Genomic DNA, 22,049 nt, shown 5'->3' with positions numbered 1-22,049 from the left:
ATCTTTGAAGACAATTTTCTTAAGGCTTAACGATGCCCCACGTCAAAACACCAAATTTAAACGTCGGGACTCAATAATTTCCTATTTGTGCAAGATTCAATACAGTTCCGTTGTATTGGGTGTGACACGCGCTTCCCGCTGAAGGACTGAACGCAGTCAATGAAACGTTTTGTGGCATTTTCTTTCTAGAGAAGAACACGGAGGTGTCACTTGAGGGGGAAGACCGGCCTCCGGACCACATACCTTGCCAGCCTAATTACCGGCTACATATTGTTCTAGACGGGCAGTACTCTGTGGAACGAACCTGAGTACATAAATTTTCACGTTTTTGTAACACAAAAAAGAAGGATTTTTTTGTGCGTGTGCAATCCCCAACGTACGGATAGATTAGTGTACAATTGATGTCTGTGGGTACACTATCAGAAAAAAAAAAAGAGTATGTGTTACTCCTTTCGGGGAGTCCTGACTTGCCACGCATATGACTCTGTTTAAAGAGGCACGTTAACTCTCTTTTGGGTAGCACGACTCTCTGACGAGATCATAATGATCTCCAAAGGGAGTTTACGTGTCTCTTTAGAGAGAGTCATATACGTTGCAAGTCTGGACTCACAGGAAAGAGTCATAAGACTCTTTTTTTTTGCCTTCTTAGAGTGTACAGCAAGCAAGGGTTCATTAGAATGCTAGTTGCTACTAAAGGTAGCACTTTTTGCGTGACACCATCAGGCAAAGGTAATGTTCCAAATTTGCCTCCATGGCAACTAGGGGCGTTTGCTCACACATTTAGGTTTACATACATATATAAATACATAAATACCACAAAATATGGACGGGGAATCAGTTGGCGCCCTAGCAAATCTGGTAGTGCAACGCACGCATAATGCGAAGGTTGTCGCTTCGGTCCCCACCGGCAGTAAGTCGCACTATTTCTTTTTCCTTCCAGTTCCCCACATCTCACAATCAGTGCACTTCATCCATAAGCGCCAAATAATGTTCGGTATGCTTTCCATGGCTTTATTATGTGCTTGCTTCATGCGGCTGTGTCTAACAAAAATCACAGCACATCCACGGGGTGAATGATGATGAGTGAGGCGAAGCTCCGGAGGGAATAATCGGTAAACCGTGAAACTCTTCCATGAAATTCGCCCAGTACATCATATAAAGAGTGTGAAACACCGTGTATATATTAAACATCAAACTTTTATTGTACTGTTGGTTTACGTGGTCCCTTCATTATCGCCGCTTTGTGATTGGTGAAATGCAGGGAAAGTCCGCTCCCGAGCGAAAGAGAAAGCAAGCCAAGAGCGACCGCGTTCCCCGCTCGCCCTGTGAGAATCAACGGCAAGGCTAGAGGGAAGACACGACGCGCGTAGCGTTCCTCTTCGCGTTCCACGACGCGAAGTCGGCAGCATGCAACGGGAACGCGATTCGTGCGTGTGCTCCGGCTTCGCGAACAATGCACGGCGTTTACTGCACATAAAGCGTCCCAAAACCAAACATCTTGCTCATGGTGTGCTTTGCGTTTTTCGTAGAAATAATTTCTTTAGCATGTACATTAAGACGAAAAGTTGAAAGCTCACTAGAGCATATTGCCCGCAAAGTATGTCTTTTGGTGTGACTAAATCAAATAACACTACGATGTCTTGTAAATTATGATATCTAGTGAATTGCTCATCTAGTGAGCGATTCATTAAACTAGAGCTGGCTACATACATACATACTACTACTACTACTACTACTACTACTACTACTACTACTACTACTACTACTACTACTACTACTACTACTACTACTACTACTACTACTACTACAGAGGAGGGAACGACCCACACCCTAAGGAGCTTCGCCCCTAAAAGGGACCCTTTGATCAACGCTCACTCTTCTCACTTATTCATGAATAGGCCTTTGTTTTAATATATCGCATTTTCTCACTGAGAGTGCTCTAACAAATTTAGTCGATGAAGCTTATATCTAAATTGTTGGTGCAGAGGTAGAGATTTTTAAACTCCATGCCGGTTATAATTATCTTTCAAATTCAATAAATTTTGTTCAATGCCGTGAAACCGTTGTCTCAAAAATAATTTATACGTTTTGCACGTACTTACAGAGGAAAATTGTAGTTAGTTCCGAGCTAGAGCGTCCGCTTATTGTGTATGTGTATCGCACATTTCTCACTGATGGGGCCATACATGCAGTGGTTGCGTTTCGCCTTCTTCGTACGACGTGGGACTATTTCTTCTAAAAGCCACGGTCCAACAGCGAACTTAGCCTACTATATTCATTTGCACGCAACAACGATGAGATTCTTACAATACACCGACTGAATTATCGGCGGCTGTTCTCATACCGTTTTCTTACGCTTATTTCGCAGTGCCACCTGCGCAGAAAAAAAAGGCAAATGGAGTTTCGCTGCTCATTCTGAGATTTCAAATCCACTAGCAACAAAATTTGTCTATGCGTCACTCAAATGTTTCGTGTTACCTTTCTGCACACTGCAGCCTGCCACACATGTCTTCAACGTATGCGAAGACATTCTACAGTAAACGTCCTTCGAAACGTTTTTTTCCCGCTTCGAAGTCCGTAGGCGGAAAGCTACACTCTGTGTACCCCATATGTATAGGCGTCCCGTCGCAGAGGTCGTCAGGGCTTTGGGTGCATGGGTGTTTACATATACGTTCATGTGTACAGAGCTACCGACGCCGAAGTTTAATGCCACCAAGCGCTGTACAATCGCGTCATCTTCGACGAAACGCGTCATGCCGTAAAGGGAAGGTGGAGGGCCTAATCAAGAAGAAATTGTGATGTAAGTAAACACGGACACAAGGAGAACTGTCCTTCTCTCTTGCGTCCGTGTTTACACGCCCACACAGTCTCTTATCATGAGTCCCTACCAACTAGCTCAGATTTCTGTCATACGCAGTAGGTCACATAATGATTGCAAGCAAAAGAAATCGTAACACACACACACACAAACACACACACACACACACACACGCGCAACACACACACACACACACACACACACACACACACACACACACACACACACACACACACACACACACACACACACACACACACACACACACACACACACACACACACACACACACACACACACACACACACACACACACACACACACACACACGCAGTAGCAAAGGAATCGTTTTTACCAATGAAAAGTAGGCCGGAAGATTGCATTGAGGCTACCATTGAAAATATAGAATCAGGGCATTGCGTAGTAGAGGTTGGTTGGTTGGTTGGTTGCGAAACTTGATTGAGGCCCTGCAAGCAGGCGACTCCCACGTCGGGACCGTCAGGCCAAGCCTCTGTCCCGGAAAAATAGAACTTAACTTTCGAAATTGTTACAGCGCGGCCCTCAGGCAGCGACCGCTTCCTTGTTAAAGGGAGGAGCTTTTTTTTGTAATTCCGCTGAGCTAGTCCTAAATAACCTTGGCCAGTCATAACAACTGATGATTGCTTGTCCAGATTATATTGCGTTTCTTGTAATGTTTCTGCAATTGTTCTTGAAAGCTATCCTCGTGCGATTTGCATAAGCCAGTCAAAATGGTCGGCGGGTGAATTAGTTATTCGAACACTGTTTTTTATCTAATGAAAATTTATGCAGTAGCTTTGCGAAACAGTACGCCAATACCTTTCGCCAATTTATCACCTCAAGCTGGCAATTAAATTATTTGAATAAGATGGCACGCCAGCTTCGATACAATTACGTGCTCCCATTAATACAAGTGGCCGTCGCGTCAACATTTAACCTGTGGCTTCATCAGTCGTGCATTTAGCATTGATGCGAAGATGTACGCGAGAATTTTAAGATGAATAGTGGGCTAATGCAAAAGGAAAACAGTAGGTCATATAATGCAGCTGCCCGTTGGGTGATCGTTGGAGATGCGATACACTGCTCTGCCGAAAGCTTCTGAGCACCCCACGTCTAATGCATGGTAGGCATGCTATAATGATAAGCAGCATGTATGTGTACCGTGTACCAGTCAGAGCGTGAACACGCACATTGTACGACGATCATTGTCCTGAAAAATTACTACGTTCCGAATCTTTTGGAGATGAATCAACATTCAGTAATCACAAACCTGAAAAAAAAAAAAAACGCCAGGCGTGCGCGGAAAGCGCAGCAGAGTCACAGCGAAAGCTATATATATATATATATATATATATATATATATATATATATATATATATATATATATATATATATATATATATATATATATAACTCTCGTGGCAGTACTAATACAAGTACACTAGCAAGGTGCCCACTACGCCATAAATCATAATTTTTGTAAAGTTGGGAAGCACCCACTACACCACAATCCGTCATTCTGCGTACAAGCTACACATCTGTAACGCATTATGTACACTTTGTCGATGAGACGGCTGATGACGCTGAAGAATTATGGCGGAGTCCTTTGTAATGGGTTGGAAGCTTTAAGTGATCCACTAGTTACGTAATTCGCATTGTGTGATGCCCGGTCTTTATTTCACTCTCCTACCACGCTATATAACATACATTAACGTGAGAAAGAGAGATACATAGGGAAAGAACTTTATTGAGAGCCTGAGGAAATGGATCATGGGGGGCCTTGTGGGCATCCTTGGCAACCAATACAAGTTCGCTGTGAGGAACCCACTACGCTATAAAGCATCATAATTTTTGTGAAGTAGGGAAGCAGTCATTATGCCGTCCTTCGTCATTCTGCACAAAACCGTGGTACCTGCTAAACACCTTTAGGACATTATGTGTACTTTGTTGATGCTGTGGCTGATGACGATGAAGAATTAGGGCAGAAGCCCTTTGTAATGGGTTGGAAGCGTTCAACAACCCACTCGTTGCGCAATTCGCATTGTGTGACGCCTGGTTGTTATTTTAGTCTTTTACTACTACTAATAATAATATCTGGGATTTAACGTCCCAAAACCCATATATGCTTATGAGAGACGCCGTAGTGGAGGGCTCCGGAAAATTTTGACCACCTGGGGTTCTTTACCATGCACCTAAATCTAAGTACACAGGGCTCAAACATTTTCTCCTCCATCGAAAATGCATCCGCCGCGGCCGGGATTCGATCCTGCGACCTTTTTAGTCTTCTACGACGCTACATTACATATGCTAATCTGGTTCCTTCCCGACATTAAGCCTGTATAGGGTCTTTTTGCGAACGAGTTTCAAGCACCGGCATGGCTGTGAGGTGGAGTACTGGGCTTCCACGCACAGGGCCCACGTTCAAACCCCGTTCCAACCTGGCTATTTTTCTTATTTCGATTTTTTCCCTTATTTCGCCCGACAGCGGTTACGAACACCGGCGGCGGCGGCGGACAACCACCGCGCCAAAAAACGGCCGTTGTTGTGATCTCATAACAGCTTTCGCTGTAAAAAGGCACCAGAATATATTACAGCATTCATGCTGTCCATAGGTGCTACTACACAAGCACCCAGGAGGAAGTTCGACACTTAGGCCTACCGTCTCTTCTAATGAGGCTTATACATTTGACGGTACGTCTCAAATTGGACCTCTTCGTTGTTCCTCTTAGCAAAACAAGGATGTTGCACGAACGCCAATACCAAAGTTATCGTTCGCCAGGCTCGCTTGTGAGGGTCTCGCACACGGTGGCTCCGCTGTCTCAAGACATCCCATATTGAGAAGGCTGCATTAGCTGCGCCTCGGGCAACAGGGCGTGACATCCTCTCCAAGAGCTGCAAATGCCTTCTTCCTAATTTTGTATATGCCATCGCTTCCGTCAGCGTTCACGCTGCTACCCTGCGAGACCTTCGAATCACTACCGACATTTTCTGTGGTGGGCTCTTTAATGAAGTGTTGTGCCTCGGCGCCGAGGCCATAAAAGCGCCAACTCGAGCGACGCAAGGCGAGAAGATCAAGGGGCGGCAGGCAGACCACATCGTCTCTGCGCAGTAGAACCACGATGGTGACGGCATCGATCGCAGGCAACGACGGCGCGCCGTTCTTTCTGCCGCGGGACCCGCGCACGGCTCATTGGTACTTCTCGGGCAACAAGCCACTAATAACGCTTCTGATCGTCGCCTACGTCTACATCGTCAAGGTGGGCGGCCCGCGGTTCATGAAGAACCGCAAGCCGTACGACGGCATCAAGCCGCTGATCACGTTCTACAATGCCTTCATGGTGGTGGGCAGTGCTTACTACGTCTACGCTTTTTTCACGGCCGCTTACATCCGCAACGGTTACAGCCCGATCTGCCAGGGCATAGACTTCGACGCCAGAGACGAAGGCACCATGGCTCTGCTGAACCTCTGCTGGTGGTTCTCGATGTTCAGGATACTCGACTTTCTGGACACCTTCTTCTTCGTGCTCCGCAAGAAGGATTCACACGTATCCTTGTTGCACGTCGTACATCACTCATTGGTCGCCTTCAACGGATGGTTCGGAATCACTTACGGTGCGGATGGCCAGGTGATAGCCTGCGTGGTCGTCAACGGCTCCGTGCACGTGGTGATGTACACATACTACTGCCTCAGCTCTCTGGGGCCCGAGTTCCGGAAATACTTGTGGTGGAAGCGTTACATTACGCAGTTGCAGCTTACGCAGTTCGTGGTTCTCTTTGTGCACACCCTGATGCCGTTCTTCTTGAACTGCCACTACCCCAGGTCGCACACGTACGTCGCGATGGCAGAAGCCATTTTCTTCTTTTGCCTGTTTATGAACTTTTACGTCAAAACCTACCAGACGAAGAAGACGCACGTGGCGACGAAAGCTGTGGCAAACGGCAAGATGCAATGAGGCAGGCTTTGTTTGTGTGCACTTGAAGTTAATTGAACTTATGCCCGAACTCTCGGTGGTTTCTTGCTGAAAAAAAAAAAGAAAAGACCGGCGTCTTGCTTACCCTGATTTGCACTTGTGGCCCAACCGTGAATGCAACAAGTTCACGTCGCTGAATCTAGAGGCTAGGGACGAGTACTGGCTGGTAATATAGATTCTTTTTTTTATTGTAGTACTAGGCGGTGGGGAATTCGCTCGCAGTCGTATACGAATATAAAATACCTCATAAACGTCTAGGCTGCGTTTTATATGTGTGATAAATCTTGATACTAACCTGGGTCCGCATTCACAAAGAGTTTTCAGACTCATTTTGTTATTAATATAAAGTGGGTGCCAGTCCACTTGCTCGGCATATCATTAGGGAAGGGAGCGGGCCAAAGGCAAAGAGCGCTGTGTATGCGGGCACTGGTTTCTTAAGTGAGATAGCCCAACTTCACGCGTTGCTGCCAAGCTTTTTAAGTAATGAAATTGCCAAGTTTTGACTGAATCGCTGTCGATCGGTGCCAAACACCTTGTATGGAATGCAGAGGTGGACAATATCGGAAGAAATTGTGCCTTCGGTTGAGCAAGCCGCGGATTATGAAACTGGTTGAACTTGATCTTGTGCCAATACCTGTGATCAACTTTTTCTGGTTAAAAACACGCGAAGAAAAGTGTTCCTGTTGTTGTGCTTGTTTGAAAGGTTCTTTTAACTGTGGGATACGCTCCTAGACGAAATTGGTAAGGAGTCAAATGCCAAATGATGCAAAGGTGTTAATCTCCACGTCCTACAGCATGCACCAGGTGGCGATGAATAAATCGAGACGCTAGAGAATTAAGATGTGTGCGACTAATCGAATATTAGTCTTCATGCTTCAACGGACGGTGCAGGGACAACAGATGAGTGTCTCTGGTATATCACATGAGCGATGCTGTAGGAACAGTTGTCTGCCATGTGGCTAGAGTCAGTTGATCGCTCTCTACTTCAAATGACGAATTTAGTAACTGCATGTTCGCTGGCGTATTCGCGACATATTTTTCATTAGCCCGAGTCGTTTCGTTGCACCAAGTGAGCCAGTACAAAGTTGCACTGTCTTCATGTTTGGTACAGTTTGGTGGACTCGACGATAACGTCATTTCTTGCAATTACATTAGTGACAGGTAATGCTCTTCTGTCTCGCAAGTGAGAGCAAGTCTAATTTTGGGACACGATGAACTGATGAATTCGACTCGTCCTCAAGGCGAAAGATTCATTGTATCGTTCTATGCATCAGGCAGGAAATGGCGGGTGATGTGGGCAGATCATGGCGACCAATTGTGTTGCAAGACAATTACACTTCTGAAATACTGCTTTCTAAGCATTAGAATAAGGGGGGGGGGAAGCAACACTTTGCCTAAAACTTTTTTAGGGCTTTCAAAAAAGACTATCCAGAACTGTTCAATGAAAAGGTTGACGTCCACGTAAGAGGAGCGTAAGTTTTAAAGTAATTTCATAAGGATCTATGAGAAGGGAAATGCAGTGTTAAAGGTAGAGGTCCCCCAAACCAAAAACCAAACTGAGTATCATTGCCGATACGTGCCGTTCGCTCCATTTACAGGGTGAACAACTAAATACTGACGAGTTAACACCCACACAAATCGGTATGCTCTAAGAGCTGTCGTCAGACAAAAAGCTGTGCGTTATTCTTTTTTTGAAAAATATGGGCGGCGTGGTTCACATTTACACAGGGTTGAACCATGCCCAGGGGTTGTGGACATTGCCCATTCGGTCATGTGTCGAAATGAACCGCCGTGTTACCAACCTAACTCAATGAGTGACATAAAATGGCATTTGAAAAAAAAGGTTGATCGATTTTCAACAGTGTTCAGGTAGCATAATCTTACTCACTGGTCGCAATAGCATGCATACTTAAGGCACGTAGTCGTAACTTTCCTGCTGAGATATAGCAGTCTTTTTGTCCTGACCTGATCAGACGTCGTTGCCGCCTTTCGGTACCGAAATGTGGCAACCAACTCAGAGATCTCAAGTGACCCGCAAGTATCGCTCGTGGTGTGGTAAGTATTACTCTCCAAAGCAAAACCGCATTCGCTAAAGAAGAGCTTTAGAGGGCAAAAGGGGCAAGCATATAACAAAGGATCGGCGTAACATGCTCTTAAAGGGACTGTCTACCGTCCTTCATCGCTTTTCTGTTTTGTACCGCAATAAAAAGCGTACCGTCTGAAGTGTCCAACCTTGCCGCGGTTTCTCTTTAAAGTGAGTATTTAGGTGCACGTTAAAGAACCCCAGGTGGTCAAAATTTCCGAAGCCCTCCACTACGGCGTCTCTCATAATCATATCGTGGTTTTGGGACGTTAAACCCCAGATATTATTATTATCTGGAAAGTGAGTAGAAATTTTTACAACAGAATTTTAGATGCGAAAGCATCTTATGCTCGGGGCAGTGTTCGTTTTCCGGCGTCCGCACCTATACCGCACCCAAGGAAGTTGAAAAAAAACTTCTGGAGTGGAGGCGGCGCGCCGCCGCTGAAGCCGACCACCGCCATATTGCTCCAGGCAGAAAACGTGTGGGTCGTCGCTTGAGCCCGCGCGGAAGTTCCACAGATGGCAAATTTCTCCATTCTTTTGATGACAAGTGAGTGTTGTGGATGTATCATTTTTTGGACTGCGATCCACTCGATATCCACATTTACAATTTGTCGAAGACTGCCAAGCTGTACATAAAAAACGCCGGGCCTGCGCGCAGCACAGTCACAGCGAAAGCTGGAAGAGCGGCCTTTCTAGATCCCGTTCTAAACTCTCTTGGGGGAACTAATACAAGTACACTTGCAAGGTACCCACTACGCCGCAAATCATAATTTTTGTGAAGTACGGAAGCAATCTCTATGCCATTATTCGTCTTTCTGCGGGAGGTACCCGCTACACATCTGTAAGGCATTATGTGAACTTTGTTGATGCTGCCTGTGGTTGCTGGATGAAGAATTATGGCTGATCCTTTTGTAATAGATTTGAAGCAATTAACGATCCGGTCACTCGTTGCGCAATTAGCATTATGTGACGCCTGGTGGTTATTTTACTCTTCTGACACGCTATATTACACATTTAACGCAATTCCTTGCCCGACATGACGCCTGTAAGGATGTTTATGCAAAGGAGTTCCAGTCACTAGCGGGGCACTGTGGTAGAATACTCGACTCCCATGGAGAGGACCGGGGTTCAAATCCCATATGAGCCTGTTTATTTTTATTTATTTCATTTTTCTTATTTCTCGCGATAGTAGTTACGGACACCGGCGGCGGCAACGGACAACCACCCCACAGCCGTTGTGATCTGATAACAGCTGTCGCTGTAAAATCAGGCTTCACCACATTTCAAAAAAATCAACCGGAAAAAAATTCGGCATATCGCACGCGTTGTGGAAATCTGTTTCATGCGAAGCAGTCAGCGAGTACTTCTATGCTGTATTTTATGGCTTTGAGCCAAGCGTTACGAGGTGGATCAACGTGTTTTTGTAAGTGCAGTAGCTGTGTGCACATCGTGGGATTACCAGGCACGTCGACAACAATGGCGTGTAAAGGGTAACTTATGGTGCAGCGTAACGCCAGCCCTCACCTAAGAGTACATAGGTCAGTATTATCGAAACTAACTGCACACTATGGTACAACCATGTGGATATGATACGTAACTTTCGTTAATGTATTCTTCTGGGTCGAGCAATGCTTCAATATAGCTTGCTGAAACAGAGGAATACAAATGTAATGTTTATTACACTGCTATAAAAGCGGAGCCAACACTGGAACCGCAGACGTTAATCTGATATGACGCCTGTATCGTAAAAGTACATACGTACTGTGCATTGCTTTCTTGCAAAATTAGATAGCCAGCGCCACAACCACACTTGACGTTGCACCGAAATTACGCCTGCATAGGCTCTTTTTCCAAACCAGTCTATATACCCGACGTACCTCTGTGGTAGAATACTTGATTGCCACGCAGAATGCTTGGGTTACATTCCTGCTGTGATCTTAATATTTATTCTTTCCATTCGTGGGGTCAACACTCCCGATGTCGGTTTTTCTTAACGCTCTCGCATTTAAAATACCAATGTCTGTTTTCACCGTTCCTGGGTAGATATAAACCGTCAATCACATGTGGCGCATACCCGTGGTAAACGGCTATGTGGCACACGTGTCTGGAGGAAAGGGTTTGACGACCTACGCGACAGGATTTTCCTGTTATTCATGTCATGATACGACAGCCATAGCCGTGAAATCCTCTTACCCTCCCATGCCGATCTTGGTCTACACCAAGTTAAGGAGGCGATCATGAGAGCACCTCGGCGTAGGTGGCTAGGTAGATAGATTCGTAGATAAAAACGCTGAATGTGCCAAAGGTTTGCTAAGAAATGCCTAGCATTTAAAAATCCCAAAGCGGAGTAAGAACGCGGCTGACAATTAAGGACTGTTATTTTTTTAAAATTTATAGACGAGTGTAAACAAGAGCTGCAGCAAGCTAGTCAATTAATCTGCTTTCGTATCTCTTCTTTTTGCTGTGTTTACTTTTTAAGGGTGCGTGTTTTATATGGTTAGTTTCGTGATTGTCTGCATTATGCGTAAACCAGAGCTGCAGCAAACTGGTCAACTAGTTTGCTTTTGTATCTTTTCTTTTGCTGTGTTTAGTTTTTCAGGGCGCGTGTTTCATACGGTTAGTTTCGTGACTGTGTGCATTATGATGCATTTTGAAGTTATTTTGGATTTGTTGCTTTATGGATTCACGTATAAACCACATTGTATATTCTTCTTTTTTCTTTTGAAATTGTGTAGAAGCCGGGGGTGAATAAAATTTTATGTACCACTTATTAACTCCTCCATGTGCTTCATTTCGGGAATGCTGGAAGCGAATTCTACGTGTTATCAGGCACGCTTCAGCCCATGTATAATGATGTAAAAAACTGCCTTCTTCAATCCTACAGGACAACAAAAAAATTCGGCCAAATAAGTGACACTAATTATCCAGTTCTCACGCTGAAACGCCCCCGCGGAAGCTCACAATTACGCTGTCCGCGCTCAGGCTGCGCTGCCTCTTGCCCGGAGCAAAATGGCTTCCAACCGGTTTCCCAGGCTTCACCCGCTCGCGTGGGCGCGTATAGGGGACCTCCACTCCAGAAGTTTTTTTTAAATCTCCTTGACCGCGCCTATACTGAGCGTGAGGAGGTGGGGTGGAGGAGGTGGCGTGAGCGCTGCCTCCGCTTCGTTTCTCCTCTCCCGTTTCTCTCTCTCCGCCACAGCTGTGCGTTGGCGCGCGCTCGCTGCCGTTGCACACCCCTTCGCAACGGCGCTATGGATGCTCGCGAAGCTGAACGTAAACGGCAACGCCGGCAAGCGAATCTCGGAGCTGCGAGACTGCGAAAGCGTGCGTTCGCTGTGCTTCCGTCATTCTCTCTCTGTGCAACGGTGTGCGAAACGCCATGAACAACGTCAACGTCGGCGCTAGTTGCAGCGGTAGTGCCACCGCCGCGGAGCAGAGGAAGGCTCGGGAAGCCGAAGTAAACGTCAGCGTCGGCAAGCGGTAATTCAAACGCGTCGACAACCACCGTCTCATAAGTCACATAAGAGAAACGGAAACTCGATGCGCACCCCCCGCGATGCTTCCACATCCCACCAGGGTTGCCCGTAGGGGGAGATGATGTGTAATTTTTCGATCTGCGTTCGGTCTTCTTCCATTGGCGTGAAACATGCCCACAACACTGGTTCGTTTACGCGATGGCGATGGCAGTGCCAGTAAAAATTAAAACCGAAAGCACATGTGATTTCTGTAGGATTACTTTATTTTCGCTGAACACTATTGTAATGAATGTAACAGTCGTTTTCAACGCTCTAGCGTTTAAATGAAGCCTTATATACGCTTACGTTTTGCTGTAATCGCAGTCTATGCGTTTATTTTGGCACTGCTGCCGCAATCCAAGCCAAGTTGATTCGTAAAAAAAGAGAAGTTAAATGCACGCCTTCACAGCGCAGCACATGTGAGACAACCTAACAACAATACAGCGGCACAGTACGACGAGAGCGGAGGGCCGCATGGCATAGCGCATGAGTTGAAGGAGACGAAATTGAAAACGGCGCCGCAAGCAGCGCCACCGGGCACCTTTTTTGATGCGTGAGGAAAAAGAAAGCAACAGGTTACTCTCTGACGCAACCTAAGGCTGCCTCAAGTGCGTAAAATACAATTTCAAGTTAGACATGCTTGTTTTTAAGCAAAATAATTCTACCTGCGAGGACTTCTTGTCCTACCAGTAGATTGGCCACATTGCTGTTGGGTGACGCTAGCGGTCATTCTGTCACCATTTTCAACATCAAATTAAAAATATAATTCCTTTTTTATGGGACAAAAGCATGCTCGTTGCCGCCGATGTGACGAACGATCTTTTCATTTTCACCACAATCAGAAAATTTTTTGAGAGCGGTAGACATTCCCTTTAAGGTTAAAAAGTTTTCGGTATACTGGCACGTTAGAACGAATTGTCGTACCATATCAAAAACCTATTGTTGCGATGGTGTTGTGTTTGCATTAAAGAAACGTCAGGCCTGCGCGGAAAGCGCAGCACAGTCACAGCGAAAGCTGGAAGAGCAGCATTTCTGGAGCCCGTTGTAAACTCTCTTGTGGCTACTATACAAGTACACTAGCACTACGCCACAAATCGTAATTTTTGTGAAGTTGAGAAGCAGCCACCACGAAATTACTCGTCATTCTGCGGAGAAGCGAGGTACCACCTGTAAGGCATTATGTGCACGTCTGCCAGGCAACTGTGTTAAAGTGTCCTAATTGCCATGGTGCTCATGAAGCGTCATCTAAGGATTGCCCGCGAGTGCGGAACGAGCGTGCGGTACTCAAACGTATGGTGCGCGACAATTCAACGTACAGAGAGGCTGCTGCTACTGTCCGGCGACGACGGCATCGCCACAGAAGAACAAGAAACGTCGCATCTGCCGAGAGAGACTCGCCATCTACCGCCAAAGCAACTGGCCACCGATCGTCAAGCTTTGCAAAGACGGATACAACGAAAACAAAGGCAGGGTCAACACTCGCACCTCGTGAAGAGTGGCCCTCACTTTCACGAGCGCAACCTGATTCAGAGTCGCATCGGATCCCGCCACCCTCGATGTCTTCACGAGCCGCTGATGCAAAGACGACTGATGATCGACAAGTCATAATCATGTTGCAATCCCTTATGAGCGCAATGCGCATTCTCTTGAGCAACATGAAGACCTCGTCCACACAGAGCGCGCTGCAGGTGCTGGACACCTTGAGTCCGGTGCTTGCAGATCTAGGGTAAAACCATGGCCTGCGAGGTGCTATCGTTTCGAGAGGAGGTCAGGAATTCATCTGTCTTTCAGTGGAACGCAAGAGGGCTTAAGTCGCGCATGTCCGACTTCAGACAGTATGTATTCACCAACCAGTTCCCTATCGTTGTGATTTGCGAGCCCAACCTGTCAGCTCCCATAAGACCTTGCTGCACCCACGGAGAGTGCAGCAAGTTGTTATGTTTATACGCCGTGACTTGACTTACGTTCATCACCCAGTGCCACCTGACGAAGACAACCAATACGTTTGTCTAACAGTGAAGAAGAACGAGATCACGCTCACAATTCTTGGAGCCTACTTATCTCCATCAACTCGTCTAGATTGTGAGCGCCTATGCGGAATTTTGAGATCGACTCCCGAGACGTGGGTGATAACTGGCGACTTCAATGCCCACCATTACTTATGGGGAAGTTCCAGGGTCAACACTAGAGGGAGACAGTTGGTGTCCCTTGCCTCTGAATACGAACTTTGCCTCTCGAATGATGGAAGTCCTACTTATCTGCGTGGACCAACGTACAGTAGTTGCCTGGACCTTATTTTCGTTTCACGTTCATTTGCCAGAAGAGTTCACTGGTTTTCGGATTTGGAAACGCGGGGTAGCGACCATATCCCTACTTACCTGAAGATTGAAGGTTTGTCTAGCTCCAAGTGCACCAGAGCCATCCAGTGCACCGACTGGCCAAAATACAAGTTAATCTTGGAGGACTGTTGTGACGGCTCACCATTCAACCTAGTGGACGCAATGAAGAGTGCACTACAGACTACCAGGCGTTCGCTTTCGATGAGTTCAGCGCGCACCGATTTCGACATTGAACTCGAGAAACTTCGAGCAATTCGCCGTCGTGCGGAACGAAGATATAGACGCACAAAGTCAAATTATGATTTGAGACTGGCTAGACGCACACAAAAGAAAATACAGCGTCACATGAACAAGCTGGCTTCGCGCCGATGGGTATCTTTTTGTGAGTCCCTGGATCCACGAAAGCCTTTGTCGCTTATATACCGAACTGTTCGTGGTCTGCATACAACTTTCGGTCAACGCCACCCGTTTAAATCTCTGGCACTACATCTACAATGTACGGAGGTGGATGTCGCAGAATCTTTCTGTAGAAGGATTGCCGGCGAGGCAAATTCCGCAGAAACGGAGATGGGAACGCCCGACTGCCCACTAGCTTCACGTGATCCTCGCATGGAGTGTCCATTTTCTATGGAAGAGCTAAACGCTGCGCTGGCTTTGTGTAGGCGTTCTTCAGCGCCAGGACCTGACGGCATTACCTACCGTGCTCTCTGTCACCTAGGAGATCAAGCTTGGAAGGCACTATTGTTAGTGTACAATGACTCCTGGCAGACTGGTATGGTTCCACAGGAATGGAAGTGAAGTCGCCTGATTCTACTCCTCAAAGCTGGCAAGTCGCCTTTGGACATTTCCTCCTACCGCCCGATTGCGCTCGCTAGTTGTGTGGGAAAGGTAATGGAAAGGATGATCCTCACGCGTCTGGAATGGTACTTAGAATACTACGAAATGTATCCAGATGCTATGGCCGGGTTCAGACGCGGTCGCTCGTCAATAGACAATGTGGCTGACTTGGTGACATACGTCCAACATCAGAAGGCCTGCAAACGATTATCTGCTTCTCTGTTTCTAGACGTTAAAGGGGCTTATGCCAATGTCACCCACGAAGCCATTCTAAGCTCGTTAGAAGCAGTAGGACTTGGTGGCAAGGTGTATATGTGGGTGCACAGCTACTTGCAGAAGAGATCATTTCACGTGCAGACAGAGAATGGCCCGACACCCGATTATTACGGTAGCCGAGGAGTCCCTCAAGGCGGAGTGCTAAGCCCGACATTGTTCAACCTGACGCTCATTAGACTAGTCGACAACCAACCAAGCAGCGTACGACTTTCTATTTATGCTGACGACATCTGTATATGGACGTCAGCAGTGACGCGGCTTCAACTTCGCGCTCGACTTCAGAAGGCAGCCACAGTGACATCACGCTACCTGCGTAATCAGGACTAGAGATCGCAAATGAAAAGTGCGCAGTCGTGGCATTCACCAGAAAGCCAATGTCCGCTTACGGCATATCAATCAACGGCCAATGTGTGTCATCCAGCAGGAGTCACAGGTTCTTGGGAGTCATAATCAACAGAGACCTGTCTTGGACCCCTCACGTAAACTATGTGAAAAAGTGGCTTACTGCTATCTGTCACTTGTTCAGGTTCCTCGCAGGGAAAACTTGGGGAGTGTCCATACATTCTGTGCTACAGCTGTACCGGGTATTGTTTATTGGGTTCCTGCGATACAGCCTACCTGCAATATCCAATACCTGCAAAACTAACCTTCGCACGATACAAAGCATTCAAGCTCAGGCTCTTAGGATATGCCTTGGTTTACCACGCTGCTCTTCAACAGTTGAAACCATTGCCATTGCTCAGGACTACTCAATCACGACACACATCACTGTTGAGACCATGCGCACTTACCTCAGGCAATATGCCAGGAACCCTTCCCACCACCTGGCAAGCCTCGCTGCTGAAAGGCCCCGCACGACATTTAGTGCAACTGTCCATGCCCATCGGGCATCGTTTACATCAGGGTATGCGCCAGCGGAGAAGCCGGTGTTTCCTCCGTGGTGCTTGTACCTTCCACAAGTACGCCTAACAATTCCAGGGCTGCAGAAGAAATCAGCTTTGCCCGCCCCAGAACTAAAACAATTGAGCCTACTTTTCTTCCATGAAACCTACAGGAACCACGTGCACATCTACACCGATGGGCCAACCACGGTGTCCAGCTGCGGTGGTGCGGTGGTCATACCAGCACGAGAAATAACCCTAAGACTCAAAATATCCCATGTGACTACATCTTCGGCGGCAGAACTTACGGCTCTGCGTTGTGCACTAGAGTACATTGATTCGGAGAGACCGAGCAAATGGGCTGTTTTCTCCTACTCGAAACCGGCGTTACAGTGCCTGCAGTCAGCTCTCCGACGCGGATGCCACGAACAGCTTAAGTACGAAATTCTGAAGATTCATCACCGCGTCAAAGAAAAAGGCCACGAGGTTGACTTTCAGTGGCTACCTGGTCATTGCGGGATCAGTGGCAATGTTTCCGCAGACAATGCTGCTCGCACATCCCATCAAGAGACCACCGTTCCAATTCCTCTTTCTAGGACAGACGCTGCAAGGCAGCTTCGTCACCTGGCACGTAGTCTCTGCTTGGCGGAGTGGAACATGCCAAATATAAGACTTACAAGACTCCACCAAATAAACCCTACGCTGGAACTCCGACCTCCATCCGGACTTCGTCGACGTGAAGCTTCGCTTCTTTGTCGGCTTTGGTTAGGAGTTGCCTTCAGGAAGGCATACACAACATTAATTGGAGTGACCGACAGCGCGGCATGCGAGGTCTGCAGTACTGAGGAAAACATCGATCATCTGCTATGCCGCTGCCCTCGATTTGCCTCTGAAAGACGAACTCTTTCTGATGCGGTGCGACGATTGGACGATCGGCCGCTCTCCGTGCAGATGCTGCTGGAGCACCGTCCCCATCTCCCGGCGGCCCACAAGGCAGTTAAAGCACTTTTGTGCTTCTTAAGGACTACGGGCCTTTGTGAACGCCTATGACTGTTGTACAGTGCCACCGCCACATACGTGTCAGCTCATTTAGTGATCATTTCCTTTTTTTTTTCTCGCTCCCCCCTCTCCCTCTTTTGTCTCTCCCATCTTTCCACCCCCCTTCTCTTTCCCCCGGCGTAGGGTAGCCAACCGGACTGCTGTCTGGTTAACCTCCCTGCCTTCTCCCTTTTGTGTTCCTTCCTTCCTTCCTTGTTGATGCAACGGTTGATGACAAAGAATTATGGCTGAGCCCTTTGTAATGGGTTGGAAGATTTAAACGACCCACTATTACGTTATTCGATTGTGTGACGCCCGGTCCTTATTTAACTCTCCCACCTCGCTTTATAACATACGTTAACGTGAGAAAGAGATAGAGAGAGGGAATTAACTTTATTGAGACCTTGAGGAAATGTATCATGGGAGCCTTATGGGCTTCCTTCGCAACCAATAGAAGTGCACTTGCGGGGAACCTATAAATCATCATAATTTTTGTGAAGGGGGGAAGGAGCCATTATGCAATTTTTTGTCATTGTGCGGAGAACCGTGGTATCCGCTAAACACCTGTGAGGCGTTATGTGCACTTTGTTGATGCTGGGGCCGATGACGATGAAGAATTATGACAGGGGCCTTTGTAATGGGTTGGAAGCATTCAACAACCCACTCGTTGCGCAATTCGCATTGTTTGACGCCTGGTTGCAGAATTCGCGTTGTGTGACGCCTAGTTGTTATTTTACTCTTCTACCACACTACATTGCATGTGTTAATGTGGTTCCTTCCCGACATGAAGCCTGTATGGGGTGTTTTTCCAAAGTAGATCCACTCTTCATGAAATGTACTGCTTTAATACCCTTTTATGACAGAAAGTTATGTTATACTTCTTTCTGTGTAACGCTTGTCGTACGCTTGTAGAGGCCGCCTTGAGTATCTTGCTCGCTATGTATGATAAGTACGCACGTTTGTAATAAATACCATGAAAGAGAGAAAAAAACACCGGCATGGCTCTGAGCCCAGAATACTGGGCCCCCACGCAGAGGGCCCAGGTTCGAACCTCGTTCCATCCCGGGTAATTTTTCCTATTTAGTTTTCGTGCGATATTGGTTACGGACACCGGCGGCGGCGGCGGCGGACAACTACGGCGCCAAAAACGGCCCTTGTGATCTCATAACAGCTTTCGCTGTAAAACAAGATTAACAGTGACGTACAGATGATTCTCTTTTTTTTTTTTTGCTGTGTACGCTCTTACGAGCACGCCAACTAAAGTCATTAGAGGACTCGTGTGGGTTCAGGGTCTGTTCAGATAGGCTCTTTCAGGTTCAGAGGCTGATTGCTTCAGAGGTTCGCGACTGCAGTCGAGCAACTGAAAAATCGAGTGGCGAGCCACTGAGACGAAGGAGTCGCTTTGCGGCCAGTTGCTTTGCGAGTAAATTGGTCGCGCGACCGGTGCTAGTCGCATGTGTGAACAAGCAGTAAGTACAAGCAGCCGGTAGCGCTCGAGTCGTGGTCTCCGCGGGACTGCAGTGACCACGCGAGCCGTGGTGATATACCAGCCTACGTCATGCGAGCGGCTTCTTGCCCAAGTGTCACATCATACCAACGTGATACATTATTTTTACGCTGTGCGTGGTGACGCAAAGAAACAGAAAGTTCCGCGGCAATATGAGCGTCCTTTAACATCCCACAAGGCTAAGTACTTCGAAATGACCCCTATTAGGTTGGGCGGGATTGAAGGAGACTTTTGCTTTGAATGTACGTTTATAATGACCGCTGAATGTTGTTATTTTTTCGTTCATGGATGCCGTCAGTTCAAAGGGTAGCGTGATAAAGGGCAGGCCTAGCATTACGTTAACGAGAATCGTTGCTTGGAAATGTATGTTTTCGTGTAAACAAGAACTTAAATGGGTTCCTTCACGGTAACCACGTCATTTACACATTCTAACGAACCTGTGAGTATACGTGAGCAGAGAATACTGAAAGAAATAATAACACCAATGCGACATTATTTGTTGTTTCACCTGACAGTTTCCTCTTCCTCATCCTCATCTTTTTCATCGTAATCTTCATCACGATTATTCTGTTTGATGTCCACTGCAAGATGAACACCTTCTTAAACAATTTCTAATTACGCTTGGCTTGTGTCACGTCGCTCTTTCCCTATATAGCATAAGCCAATTTCCTAATTCTGCGGCAACTGCTTTGTTCCTTATCGCAGTACACCTTCGATATCTCTGCAACACACGTGACCACTTCTTTGTTTCTTTTGCATCTATCATGTTACTATCATTACTGGTAATGGAGGGGGACATGTTATTCCATTCTCTGATCGTAAGCGGGAAGAACGAGAATTTGAAAGTACCTGTGTGAAATCTGTATGGGGCAAGGATATGAGGGTATTTGTGGCGGGTAGTTCTAGCTGCGGATAGCTTTATGTAGCGGGAGTTGTCTAGGTTTAGGTGGCTGTGTAACAGTTCGTACATTAGCTTTAAGCGTGCCAATATCGCCCGGTTTTTTTATGGTTAGTATTCCAGTCTTTTTAAGCAATTCCATAGGCGAATCTGTTCGGTTAAATTTGTTAAAAATGACCCGAAGCGCTTTTCATTGAACACCTTCGAGCTTGCTGGTTAGTTTTTTTTTTGTGTACGGGAACCAGACAGTGTTTGCGTACTCCAGGATGGGTCGAATAAGTGTATTATAGGCCAGTAACTTTGTGGTGGTGCCTGCTGTAATCGCCTTTTTATAAATAACAGTCTTCTTAGCGCAAATGATGTGATGCAATGAATATGAGCGTCCCAGCGTAGGTCATGTGACAGAATGACCTCTAGATACTTATGTTTCGTGACTTTAGAAACGGTAGCTGAATTGGATGACGTAATTGAATTCAAATGAATGCTTTTTTCTAGTTATGGATTAGAGCGCGGACTTTTTTTTTCGTTGATCTTTATTTGCCAATCACTGCACCAAGCTGAAACCGCCTCTAAGGCCGTATTTAAGGCGATATGGTCATCGTGTGAGTTTATTTCTTTGTACAGGATGCAGTCATCTGCAAATAACCTGCATCCAACATTAACAGATGAAGGCAGATCGTTAACAAAAAGTAAGAATAATACCGGCGCCAAAACGCTGCCTTGAGGTACGCCAGAGGTCACCGGTACGATTGAAGATTGGACATGGTTTATTTCCACGAACTGCAACCTGTCTGTGAGGAAGTTAGTAATCCAGTCAAGAATTTGGCCCTTGCCCAGAGTAAGTTGGAATTTCAAGATGAGTTTGCTATGCAATACCCGATCAAATGCTTTCGAGAAATCCAGCAGAAAAAGATCAATTTGTTTTTGATGATCGATGCTTAATGAGGCGTAATGGACCATTTCAATGAGTTGTGTTACTGTAGACATGCCCTGGCGGAAGCCGTGTTGAAAAGGTGATAGTATTTTGTGTTCTTCAATGCGTTCCGTTATGTGCTTTAAGATTATGTGTTCGAGCAGTTTACCAACAGTGTATAATTGTTGATGGAATAATGGGAAGGTTCGTTTTTATTTCAGAACTTATGTATAGGAATCACTCTTGCTATTTCCCAATCCTTTGGTAGGGTACGAAACGACAATGAACGGTTAAAAAACAGGCACAGGTATTTTGATATCCACTCGGCATATCTTTTAAAAAACGCGTTCGGTACGTTGTCCGGTACGGAACGTTTTTTTGCCATCCAACTTCAATAGTAAGTTCTCATACGAATAATCGCTTAATAGATTTCTCGTCTTTAATTTCTACGTCAGGCTGTTTTCGGTCATCAATTGTAAAAATTGATCGGAAATCAATTTTTACAATTCATCATATTCATCATCATACAATTCATCATCTTCGTATCAGTGCCTGTTTACATAACAAATTTCATCATAATCGTAGCAGTGAATATTCACATAACGAACTTCGATCATCTTCGTAGCAGTGCCTATTTACATAACGAACTTCATCGTAGCAGTGCACATTTACATAACGAACTTAATCATCTTCGTAGCAGTGCCTATTTACATAACGAACTTCATCATCTACGTAGCAGTGCCTATTTACATAAACAACTTCATTATCATCGTAGCAGTGCCTATTTACATAACGAACTTCATCATCTTCGTAGCAGTGCCTATTTACATAACGAACTTCATCATCTTCGTAGCAGTGCCTATTTACATAACGAACTTCATCATCGTAGCAGTGCATATTTACATAACGAACTTCATTATCATCGTAGCAGTGCCTATTTACACAACGAACT

The 22,049-nt window shown here is 46.2% G+C and overlaps 3 protein-coding genes across 3 annotated transcripts in view; all 3 read left to right on the top strand.

Moving 5' to 3' along the window:
• LOC119383208 (elongation of very long chain fatty acids protein AAEL008004) overlaps positions 1 to 8,109 on the top strand; it is a 131,322-nt gene extending 123,213 nt beyond the window's left edge. Inside the window, exon 2 of the mRNA XM_037651249.2 lies at positions 6,094 to 8,109. Within this exon, the coding sequence (XP_037507177.2) occupies positions 6,094 to 6,789 (696 nt within the window). The 3' untranslated portion in view covers positions 6,790 to 8,109. The remainder of the gene's footprint in view (positions 1 to 6,093) is intronic.
• The window catches only part of LOC119383207 (EEF1AKMT4-ECE2 readthrough transcript protein-like), a 252,945-nt gene that overhangs the window by 171,616 nt on the left and 59,280 nt on the right, over positions 1 to 22,049 (top strand). The gene's annotated exons all lie outside the window — the stretch shown is intronic.
• The window catches only part of LOC119381686 (elongation of very long chain fatty acids protein AAEL008004), a 29,864-nt gene that overhangs the window by 4,563 nt on the left and 3,252 nt on the right, over positions 1 to 22,049 (top strand). The gene's annotated exons all lie outside the window — the stretch shown is intronic.

The sequence above is a fragment of the Rhipicephalus sanguineus genome, chromosome 2, assembly GCF_013339695.2.
Source record: "Rhipicephalus sanguineus isolate Rsan-2018 chromosome 2, BIME_Rsan_1.4, whole genome shotgun sequence".
Classification (NCBI taxonomy): domain Eukaryota; kingdom Metazoa; phylum Arthropoda; class Arachnida; order Ixodida; family Ixodidae; genus Rhipicephalus; species Rhipicephalus sanguineus.
The sequence above is the reverse complement of the archived record's forward strand: the minus strand, read 5'-3'. Positions and strand labels throughout refer to the sequence as shown.